Source organism: Bos indicus, chromosome 5, assembly GCF_029378745.1.
Source record: "Bos indicus isolate NIAB-ARS_2022 breed Sahiwal x Tharparkar chromosome 5, NIAB-ARS_B.indTharparkar_mat_pri_1.0, whole genome shotgun sequence".
Lineage (NCBI taxonomy): Eukaryota > Metazoa > Chordata > Mammalia > Artiodactyla > Bovidae > Bos > Bos indicus.
This window is the reverse complement of record NC_091764.1, coordinates 103,906,234-103,917,637: the sequence shown is the minus strand read 5'-3', so window position 1 is coordinate 103,917,637 and position 11,404 is coordinate 103,906,234. Positions and strand designations below refer to the sequence as shown.

Sequence of the window (11,404 nt, the reverse complement as noted above, 5' to 3'; positions counted from 1 at the left end):
ACTGCTTTTAATTCATTTTACACAATGGGATTTCCCATAAAATTTTATTTGGAAGACATTCTATATTCAGTTATGCCATGGTATAAAAATGGAAGAGGACAATGATACCTAGATATGGTGGAATATATCTTGTGCAATTCTTGGGGGAAATAAAGGTGACCTTTGGGTTGTTTCAGGTGAAGAACGTGGATGGGACTATAGAGAAGAGAATTTATTTCACATGGTGTCTTTCTGCATTAGTGATTTTAATATGGATTCTTAGAAGTTATCCACAACTGGTCAGATAAAAAAATTTTTTTTTAATACACTGCTCTCTGGATTCTGACCTAGGCAATCCTGAGGTCAGTCTTCCACTTCCATCACTTTCTTGATCCAGTCCACATACTTGAGGACATTGGTGTAAAACCCGTACCCTTCACCACACCCGATGCCCCAGGACACGATGCCCGTGGCCACCCAGCGGTCATTTTTCTTATCACTTACAGCAAAGACCCCTCCACTATCCCCTTGGCAGGAATCTTGCCTTGTGGCTGGGTTCCCAGCACAGAACATGTTTTCAGAAAACACATCATTCCTGTTTTTTTGCCGGAGCCAGCGCTCACAAATCTCTCGCTTAGCTACTGGCAGACGGACAAATCTGAGGTTGTGAGAAATTCTCTCCTCCATGATCCCAAAGCCACTGACATAGCCCATGAGACCCGGGTCATAGAGGGTCTCGTTGTCTGGGAGGCAGATGGGCAGGAGGTTGGGGCCCAGGGTGACGCTATTTTCCAGCTCCAGGAGGGCGATGTCCCCCTCGAAATTGTGGGACTCTTCCTGGCGGTAGTCTGGGTGGATTATGACCCTACGGACCGGGTGGTTGGACAGCTTGGTGATATCTTCCACATTGATGTGGCCCAGGAACACGTCTATGTTGGGGCTGCCCTGCGCCTCGTGGTCCTTGGGGTTGATGGTGTGCGCGGCCGTGAGGATCCAGCGGTCCCCCAGCAGCGCGCCACCCCCGGGCCCGTGGATGTTGGTGTAGGCCTGCCAGGGGAAGTTGCCCAGCTTGGCCTTCAGGCCTCCAATGATGCGCTGCCTCTGCTCGACAGGGTGGACTGGCTTCCCGCACACTGGGGAGGAGAAGATGGGTTCAGGGAGAGAAACATCAGTGCCCGTCAGCCCACCTCCCTCCATGGTCTGTCCCCTCCCCTTTGCCCCTCTTTTTGGTTTAGGACCCTTTCCTTTCTCCCCATCTTTCCACCCCAACCCTCTCCTCACCCCTCGTCTTTGGCATATTGTCAGTCATCTCTCCTCGTTCTTATTTATTCTTTCCTGGGGCTTTTCTTGCCCTTTTTATTTATTCTTGGTCTCCCATCTGCTCAGTGAAAAGTCCAGGACTGTCAGGACAGGGCCAGCTCTCTGGGTCCCTCTGACCTTCTCCTGGGGCATCTCCTCTCCTTTTTTCAGATGCACCATGTCCTTCTTCAGCTTCAGGCTGGACTGTCTCTCTCTTGTCTATGCCACCCCTCCTCCAGGCCCTGCATGGCTGCCAAGGTCACAGAGGACAGTGGAGGGCTTCCACTCACCTGGCAAACACCGAGGCATCTTCTCTCCTACCAGCTCGTTCTTCCAAATGCCCTGAGCCGTGCAGGTGTACAGCCCTGAGGGGAGAGGGGGCTGAGCTCAGGTTGGGGGATTGTGGGCAGGGGCCAAGAGCACCAAAGCGAGGACAGAATGGAGGAGGAACAAAGGGAAAGGTTGGAATACCTGCAGATGGGATACTGAAAGTGTGTTTTTTGAAAAGCTTCATGTGTATGTTTTTGTTTTGATGCTAAATGGAAAAATCAGAATACTTAACTCATATTTGTTGTGATCCCTATGTGTGAAAGTTGACACAAAAACTGGAAGGAACTTATCAAGAAGATCTTATCATTATTGCATCTTGGTGCTGGGTAGTGGGTGATTATGGGAGTTATGTTTTATTGTTTTGTTTTTTGAGGGTGTTTGTTTGGCTCTGCTGTGCAAATCTTAGTTTCCCAACCATGGATTGAACCCAAGCCCTCAGCAATGAAAGCATGGAGTCCTAATTGCTGGACCATCAGGGAATTACCCGTAGCTATGTTTTCTGATTGTGGACAGTGTACCTTGCTTGACCTCAACATTTTATTGCATTGAAGCACCTTGGTGATGCTTTCAGATATGCATCATTACCCTCCTCCTAGACACAAGGAGGGCTTCCCTTGTGGCTCAGATGGTAAATAGCCAGCCTGCAGTGAAGGAGACCAGGGTTTGATCTCTGGGTCAAGAAGTACCCTGGAGAAGGGGAAGGCTACCCATTCCAGTATTCTTGCTTGGAGAATTCCATGGACAGAGGAGCCAGGCAGCCTACAGTCCATGAGGTCTCAGAGTCGGACTAACACTAGAATTGAGAAAACTGGGTTTAAATAATTTATACAAGGTCATAAAACTTCTAAGTGCCAGAACCAAGATGCAAATGGAGAGTTGTCTTACTTCAAAGTCCAGCTCTTAAATAATACCATATATAGCCTGTAAACATGGAGAAGGACATGGCAGCCCACTCCAGTATTCTTGCCTGGAGAATCCCATGGACAGAGAAGCCTGGCAGGCTACAGTCCATAGGGTCACAAAGAGTCAGACATGACTGAATGACTAACAACAGCAACAACAATAGCCTATAAACAAGATATTTGTTTCTTTTTTTGGCATGTTTTAAACCTACAAATCATGTGATTTCTTTCATTAAAAAGTTTTCAAGATACCCACTGATGAGTCTGAAAGTAATTTAGTAATGTAAAAAGTCACAACACAGCAACCTGAGAGGGGATGTGGGGAGAATGCCGAGGAAACCCACTGATAAACCTGTAGTGGGGGTCTGGGTGAGAGAGAGCTGTTTATGAGATTTGAGTCTTTCATTCTATCAGCTCAAATGTTTCCTCTTTCAACCTTATTAGAAGCTTCTTGGCACCCCTGAAGCCAGTGCCCGGGATAAATATCTTAATATTCCCTCCTTGGAGACTCTGTTCAAAGAAATTGCAGAAGATGTTTCAACAAGACGGAGTAGACAGCCATTTACACGTGTCCCTACCTCGCTCAGACTCGCTTGTGCTGCCTTTGGTGTGCATCTTGTAGAAGGGCTCGTGGCAGTAGTACTGGATACGCGCCTCGTAGGTGTTCACCCCCTCTCTGGTGGTGTAATTGAAGGCCCCGTTGAGCAGGCTTCGGGGCTGCCCACAGTCCTTGACTTGGAGAGAACACAGGGCCATATGAGAACTGAGAAGGACTGTACTGGAACTTCAGTGGGAGGGGTGGGAACCTGCTGAGAGCCTTCGGGAAATATGGTCATTGGGGGCTCTTATGATGCATGAGAATTGGATGGGATAAAACTCAGTTCTGGGCAGAGCCCCTCATCTGCAGAGATGAAGGCCGACTGGTTCCCAGTGGGCTGGAGCCTTCAAAGGACAAGTCAGGGGAATGGCCTTTGGGGGTGATGCTTAGGCCCGACCCTCTTCCCTTCTCCTGGGGGGGAGACAGATGCTTGAGTTGCAACTTACTCCTGCACCTGGGCATGGCACGGTGCCATGTGCCATCATCCTGGCAGACAGCTGTGAAGGACAGGAGTGCCTTGTTCCCCTGTTGGAGCAGAGGTGGAGCAGCCATTAGTACAAGGAGGCCCTGAGGCTCCCTCCTGCCCTTGCCCACAGGGGATCGGTAAGGATGCAAAGTCAGCTCTCAGCCCTTGAACCTCAACACCTGTGGACGTGTCTCCTGGCCCTTCTTCCTAGCTGGTCCTCTCAAACCAGACTGACAGATGGGCGCACTGAGCCACCCAGCAGGAAGTCAGAGCTGGGGACTTGCCTGGTGGTTTAGTAGTTAAGAATCTGTCCTCCTGTGTAGGGGATGTGGATTTGATCCTTGTTCAGCGAACTAAGACACCACATGCTGGGGAGCAACTAAATTTGAATGCCACAAATACTGAGCCCACATGCTGACACAGCCAAATAAGTAAATAAATAAATAGTTTTTTTTTTAAAAAATATCAGAGCTAGGGCTAGTTGTTATACCCAATAGTCCCCTCTCTAGACTCTTGAGGGAATTTCAAGAGTTTCCACTGAGGTCCAGTTGAACCCCATAATTTTATTTTTGAAAATATTTATTTATTTATTATTATTTATTTTGGCTGCTTTGGGTTTTAGTTGTGGCACTCAGGATCCTCAATCTTCATTGTGGGATCTTTAGTTGAGGTATGTGGGGTCAGGTTTCCCGACTAGGAATCGAACCCAGGCCCCCTGCACTGGGAGTGCAGAAACTCAGACACTGGAATACCAGTGAAGTCCCTGAACTTCACAGTTTTAAATTAAAAAGCAAACAAGCCACAAGCACAGTTGCACGTTCTCTGCATTGAAACAAAAGTCTCTGCCCTGAAGTAGGGCCGTGTTTCTTCCCTCTGGACTGCCCTGCCAGGTAAGCCCCGTATCACCCCATCGCCCCCAGGCTGCAGTCTCTAAGAGCCTTTCCTAAAATGCTAGTGCAGCCCAGCCACTTTCAAGGGGGCTCAAGATGCTGACATATGCTAGGTGCTGGTCCTAGGCCAGCAGACGGCAGGGACAGGACAGGAGATGGTACCCTCCGAAATGAAAAGTAACTGGGCAACATGAATGAGTTTTATTAACACCAACAAATCATCTCAGATTGTTAGCCCTGGATCAGACTGCAAGAGAATGTGTATAAGAACTAGGACATCTGAGCAAAATGTAAATTATCATGTAGTCGCTCAGTCATGTCCCTACTGTTTTGCAACCCCATGGACTGTAGACCGTCAGCTTCCTCTGTCCATAGACTTTTCCAGGCAAGAATACTGGGGTGGGTTGCCATATTCTTCTCCAGGGGAATCTTCCCCACCCAGGGATTGAACCAGTGTCTCCTGCATTGCAGGTGGAATCTTTACTGCTGAGTCAAATAAAAAGTAAATAATGTGAGATAAACTGTGTGACTAGGTTTAAAGTTGATGATGTGAATGATAAGTAGCAAGGTAAGGGTGCTGGGGGCATAGATGGGGCAGGTTGCAACCTGAACGGGGGGGAGGGGTGTGCCCAGGACCCTCAGTCCTTCCTGGACTAACGAGCAGTGATCTGGCTGACTCATCTCTATTCAAAGGGAAGCTCCACGAAACCTGTGTGAACATGTGCATTTCTTTTTACTATACTTCCCACATCCAGAACACTGCCTGCCACTGAATCAACACTTAAAATGTTTGTTGGGTGAATTCACCACAACAAACTGAAGGTCTCTTCTCTGATTCAGGGTGGATCTTCCGAGGGGACCTACTGGACAAAGATAGGATGTCCAGTCCCAGGTCCCTGGCCAGGGTAACTCCAATTGTATGGTTTATAAAAAATAGCATTAATTAATTAATTATTATTATTAATTGCCTTCACTGGTTCCTCACTGCTTTCAGTACTTGTGGCGCACGGGCTTAGTTGCCCTGAGACATGTGAGATCTCAGTTCCCCAACCAGGGATCAAACCCACGCCCCCTGCACTAGAAGGTGGATTCTTAACCACTGGACCACCAGGCAGTCCCGAGAGTAGCATTTTAGTTTCCCAGCTTTTGTGAGATTGACCAGTGGAGCAAACCGCATTCTTTCCTGGGTCTGCAAAGCTCTGGACAGGGTGGTGGGTCTGGGGTAAGACCACCGGTGGACATAAACGGAGCCTCTTCTGATTGTCCGATCGGGAATGCTGCCTGATTCATGAATCTTTGAGTAAAGCTAGGTAGGTTTTAAAAACAAAAACCGAGAGCCCTGGAGCAAGAAGCAGGGGATTTGTTGCCGGTCTCTGCTGTACACAATCCCAGTGATGTTGAGTGAGTGAGGCCTCGCACTTCAACTCCACCCCCGCCTGTTTTGTTCCTCAATGCATAGTGAGTTATAGGGCGAGGTCCTGTAGTTCTTAGACTTGGCTGGGCATTAGAATCACCGAGTAACTGTAGGTAATCCTGACACCCATGCTCCCCTTCAGACCCATGGACTAGTCTCTAGCAGGGGACTGGACATCAGAATTTTGAAATCCTATTTCCAGTGTGCAGTCAAGTTGGAGCAGGCCCAGTAACCCTTCCAGCTCAAACATGCTTATGTTTCCATGTGGGGCTGAGCCTCCATCTTCTGTGTGAATTATGCTGGACTCTGGGTCAGCTCCCTCCCCTCGGCCCTGGCTCTTACCTCCACAAGCTCGTAGCCTTTTTTGCAGGTGGCGATGAAATAGTCCCGGTACTGGTATTGAGGCTGCAGGTCCTGAATGATGGTGAATGAGTCCAGGGTCTTGGGCTGGGGGCACTTGATGACTGTTAGAGAGACCAGAGGGCATGTTTATTTCCGAGCCACTGGCCTCCTTTCTACCTGCCTCATCCTGCCCCCTTTCTGGCCCGTGAGGGGCCCCGGGCAGCCTTACCTTCACTGGTGTAGTACAGCTTCCAGCCCCGGCTGTCCCCTGACTCGTCCGTGAAGAAGAGCAGGTCCACCGAGTTGCTTTGGGCATCAATGCGCTCGGGCTTTTGCTTTCCACAGAACTCACCGATGTTCCTCCCGCTGACATAGATCTGTGGAGGCGGGGGAATGGAGGGAGGGTCATGTCTCCAATTCAGATACAGGGCCAGGGTGGTGGTGCTGGTGGTGTGGATCCTGCTTGGTGTATGTTTTCAGCTGGAGGGTAGTAGGCCTCCCGAGGACCCACTGGCCAGGAGTGTGTGCTAAGTTGCTCAGTTGAGTCCAACTCTTTGCGACCTTATGGACGGTAGCCCACCAGGCTCCTCTGTCCATGGAATTCTCCAGGCAAGAATACTGGAGTGGGTTGCCATGACCTCCTCCAGGGGATTTTCCTGACCCAGGGATTGAACCTGAATCTCTTACATCTCCTGCATTGGCAGATGGGTTCTTTACCACTAGAGCCACTTGGGAAGCCAGGTGTGTAGAACAACTCATGTGGGACATTGGCCATTTCTGCACCCATTGGCCAGACAGTCCAGTGGGGAGGAGGGATGAGAGGAGACGTGTGGGGATGGGGACAAGAGGATTTCTCTGTGGGGGTGGGTTGGCTGTACCTGCAGCTGGTCGTAGGGACAGTGTATTTGCTGGTGGTCATCAATTTCAAAAGGCTCCAGGAATTGAAGGTGGAGGGTGTGGCCTCGCTCTACTCGGATACTGTAGTTGCAGCGCAGGTCAGGGGGGTAGGGCCGGGGGTACTCCAAGCTGGAGATGTAGCCTGAGGGCTCCGTGAACAGCTCGCTGCTGCATTCGGCTGGGAGAACAGAGCGGGAGCGGGAGCGGGTCACCCAGCGAGCCCCACCTTGCTCAGTCCCTGTCTCCTCTGAGACCACCCAGGCAAGACCTCACCCTGGCAGGAACGCCCATCCGGCTGGAGCTCATAGCCTGGACGGCAGGAGCAGAAATAGCCGCCGACGTAGTTGTGGCACAGGTGCTGGCACCCGGCCGGGGGGTCCTCCTCGACTGAGTTGAGCTGCAAGGCACATTCGTCCACGTCTGGAAGAGATTCCAGAAGGAAGGATTCAATTCCACAGAAGCCAGGGTGGGGGGTGGGGCAGGGACCTGTGGAGGCGCTGGTCTCAGCGAGGTCACTCATCAGAGGCCTAAGGACAAGGTTATCTCAGGCCACCTGGAACTCCCGGCCCCTCTGACCCTTTCTGGGACCTGCTCAGTGGGGACAGGGCCCTGGTGGATAGCTCTCTCCTAGAAAAAGCTCTCTTGGGAAAAAACAAGAAGGCCAGGCTTCCCGAATCTTTGGATTCAAGAATCCCCTTTTCCGGCCCCCATTCAGTAGGAGCCCAGGAGCCCAGCACAGGCACCACTCACCCACGGCTTGGTAGTATGCCAGGAAGCCCTTGTAGAACATGATGGTGCCGTTCTCCTCGTTGGAGAAGTCCGAGTGGAAGGTCAGCAGCATCTTGTTCCCTTGGGACATGAATTCCTTCCTTCCTGGGGGATTGCTCAGGGGAGAACCCAGCTGCCCACAGAACCTCCCCATGGTCTTCTTATCAGCAGAAATCTGTGGAGGAGGGACAGGCGGACAAGCTGTTGAGGGGACATGTCCCACATGGAAGGTTATGAAGGTCATCCTTCTCTTGTCCCAGAGAGGGGATCCCGCCCCGCTCCCGACCCCCCTGGATGGTCTCCAGCTGCTCTCTACCTGCTGGGCTCTGGCTGTTCCAACTTCCCCAGAGGCCTTTCCTCTGTCCTGCATCCCCACCGACTGACCTTGCACGTTATCCTGTGTCTGGGACTCGGCCCTCCCTTTTTATGACCCCCAGCTATGACAAACCTAGACAGCATATTAGAAAGCAAAGACATCACTTTGCTAGAAAGGTACGTCTAGTCAAAGCTATGATGTAGTAGTCATGTATGGATGTGAGAGTTGGATCATAAAGAAGGTTGAGCACTGAAAAACTGATGCTTTCAAATTGTGGTGCTGGAGAAGACTCTTGAGAGTCCCTTGGACAGCAAATAGATCAAACCAGTCAATCCTAAAGGAAATCCACTCTGATTGTTCACTAGAAGGACTCATGCTGAAGCTGAAGCTCCAATATTTTGGCTACCTGATATGAAGAGCTGACTCATGGAAATGGTCCTGATGCTGGGAAAGATAGAAGGCAGGAGGAGAAGGGGATGACAGAGGATGAGATGGTTGGATGGCATCACTGACTCAATGGATGAATTCAAGCAAACTCTGAGACATGCTGAAGGACAGAGAAGCCTGGTGTGCTGCAGTCCATGGGTTTGCAAAGAGTCTGACACAACTTAGTGACTGAACAACATGTGTCAGACCTTTCTTTACCCCCATCTCTTCCCATGTCCACCTCCCACTGGAATCCTGGTTGCCTTTACCTGGTTTCTATCATTCCTTCATCCCTAGAGGCTGGATGGTCAGCTTTATCCTCTGTCCTGTCCTTCACCTTGTCTTGGTCAACCCATTCCTGTCCAGCCATGACTCCTGATATTCAGCTGAATGTGAGCATCCGGGACCTGCCAGCTTAGAAGGCATCACTGAGATCCCTTTACCTCTTCCTTCACAGATTCCTTAACTCCTGCAAAGCAGAAGACGTCCCTCCTCCTATCTCATCCCCACTTTGCCTACCACCAGGAACCTCCCTACCAGCACTGCTGACATCTGAAGTCCTCTGGGCTGGGAAGATACGGCATTTTCATGGTATTCTTTTATTTATTTATTTATTTTTTTCATGGTATTCTTTTATACCTTCCAGGGGATCTCTTGGAAATAGTATTTATGGGTTGTGTGTAGGCTCTATCTGAATCCTGAATCAAGAACCTCATTTAAAAAATTTTTTTTATTTTTAGGCTGTGCTGTGCAGCATGTGGAATCCCTAACTTAGGTTAGTTCCTCAACCTAAGTTCCCCAGGAATCAAACCTGGGCCTCCTGCCTTGGGAGCACAGAGTCTTAGCCACTGGATCATTGGGGAAGTCTCCAGGAATCTCATTTTTACTGGATGTAGAAAGAGGGACTGGGACGACGCTCTTGGTCATGACAGAGGAGAGGGGACTGAGCCCACTGTCCTGGCTGGAGACCACCCTTGAGCCACCACCACACACATGCCACTTCCCCACGTCCCTGTGTTCCTGGTGAGGAGGCAGCCACGGTGACACTCTCCATGGCAACAGGGAAACCGAGGCATGGAAGTTTCCAAAATCCTCCGGGCAAGTAAGCAGACAGGGAAGGTTTTTCTGACTCCTGTGGACAGTGCATTCCCCAAGAGCAGGGCCTGTCCCCTCCCTCTCTGTTTCTCCCCTCTGTGCTCCACGAGGGTCTCTCAGAGCAGTGGCCTCCCATCCTCGATACCTCTGGACTTCCAGAGCCCCACCTGGCCATCAGCTTTCACCGGCTTGGGGCTGTGTCCCCAGGCAGGGTGTCCTAGCCAGGCCAGTCAGAACCCGGGTCCCCTGGTTCCAGAGACACTCAGTCCTCCCTCTGCCCACCCCCCTAATCTGCCCCCTACCTTGACATAGTCATAGAGACAACCTTCCGAAGGCTCCAGGTCAAACTGCCAGAAGACAAGCTTCACCTTGTACCCCGTGGGTACTGTGATCACAGTGGTCCTCTCAAAATTGTTAGGGTAAGGCTTGGGGAACAGCGGGGACATCACCTCCCCATAGAGCTTCTGAGGGGTGGGTGTGGCGCCTCCCACCCTGTAGAACAGGACTGGCAGCAGGAGGTATAAGAGCCACCTGCCAAAAGAAAAAAGGTGTCTGTAGGGCGGGAGGGGTGCAGACCCTTGTTGTTTGGTAGGAGATGGGATTGCCGTACCGCTGGGCATTTTCCTCTCGGTCCATTCTAGATCTCAGGGAGATGTCCTAGGGTGGGTGGGGAAGGTGCTGGGGGGAGGCTGGTCTCTGCAGCTGCTGCACTGGGTGCGCCTCCCCAGGCCAGTGTCCAGTCCAGAGGTCATCGTGCTGCCCCCACCTCTCTCCCCAGCCTCCTCCCTGCCCTGTTGCATCACTCTGCTCCCCTTCCAGGAATTGGGCTGGCTTGGGACCAGTAAACTGAGGGTGGGGGTTTCTAATCATGGTCTCTGAAATGGCTCCCACATGCTCAGCAAGGCCTCTGGGAGAGACCACCTATGGAAGAGTGTCTCAGGCACAGAGGCTGACTGTCTAGGCCGAGGAAGGGACCACCCCCCCGCGACCCCCACCTTGCTGCTCCCTGTGAGCTGGAGGAGGAAGGCAGTGCGGACTCACCTCCTGGGTCTGAGCCTCCTTTCTCCTTGGGAGGAGAGATGGGGCATGCATTTGCGAGCGTGCACGTGTGGGCACACTGGAGGGATAAGGTGTATGGGGAGGGTCAGGGTGCTCCCAGCTCCCTGAGTAAGTCTGGGACAGGAGGCCCCCAGTGCCCAGGATCGTCCCCTCTAGTGTCTCCCTCCCTCCTTGGTCCCCACCAGGCTTACTCACATTTCTCAAGGCCTGTTGTTGGATCCCTGACTCTTGTGACAGCGTCTTCATGCAGTCTGGGTGCAGAGAGAGCAGGGTCATGCAGAGGAGGGAAGGGGGAGGGAGGGACTGTGGAGGGGGAAGGGGTGACCATTCCGGGAGGAAGGTTGTAGGGAATGAACTATTTGCATAAACAAAACCAAAAAAGAAAAAAAAAACAATTCTTTTTCGGTTTAGTTTTGGTTGTGAAATGCCTGATGGTGCTGCCACCTGCTGGCCTTCAGGGTAAGGGCTAGAGAAGGTTCTGCATTTTTAGGGACAGAAGGCCTTGGGTTGGAGGTCCAGACGTCCCTTTCTAAACCTGATGGGAATCCCGCCCCCCTTCCTCAGGGCCCTTTCTGGTGACTGCAGCTGAGTGTTCCGGGTTCCTACCCAAAGAGCAGTGGAAA

The 11,404-nt window shown here is 51.4% G+C and overlaps 1 protein-coding gene across 2 annotated transcripts; it reads right to left on the bottom strand.

Annotated features, from left to right (window-relative positions):
- Nucleotides 1-224: 224 nt before the first annotated feature.
- C1R (complement C1r) lies at nucleotides 225-11,133 on the bottom strand. Of its 2 annotated transcripts, none has more exons than XM_019960236.2 (11): nucleotides 10,977-11,133; nucleotides 10,025-10,253; nucleotides 7,868-8,060; nucleotides 7,391-7,537; nucleotides 7,099-7,295; nucleotides 6,450-6,597; nucleotides 6,221-6,342; nucleotides 3,555-3,633; nucleotides 3,089-3,244; nucleotides 1,569-1,643; nucleotides 225-1,112 (listed from the first exon to the last, which is right to left on the bottom strand). In XM_019960236.2, coding segments are annotated over exons 1-11 (2,118 nt in total). In that variant the 5' UTR covers nucleotides 10,979-11,133; the 3' UTR covers nucleotides 225-342. The 2 variants fall into 2 exon arrangements, with proteins under 2 accessions (XP_019815795.2, XP_019815794.2); XM_019960235.2 differs by lacking the exon at nucleotides 10,977-11,133 and adding an exon at nucleotides 10,333-10,476.
- Nucleotides 11,134-11,404: the final 271 nt, after the last annotated feature.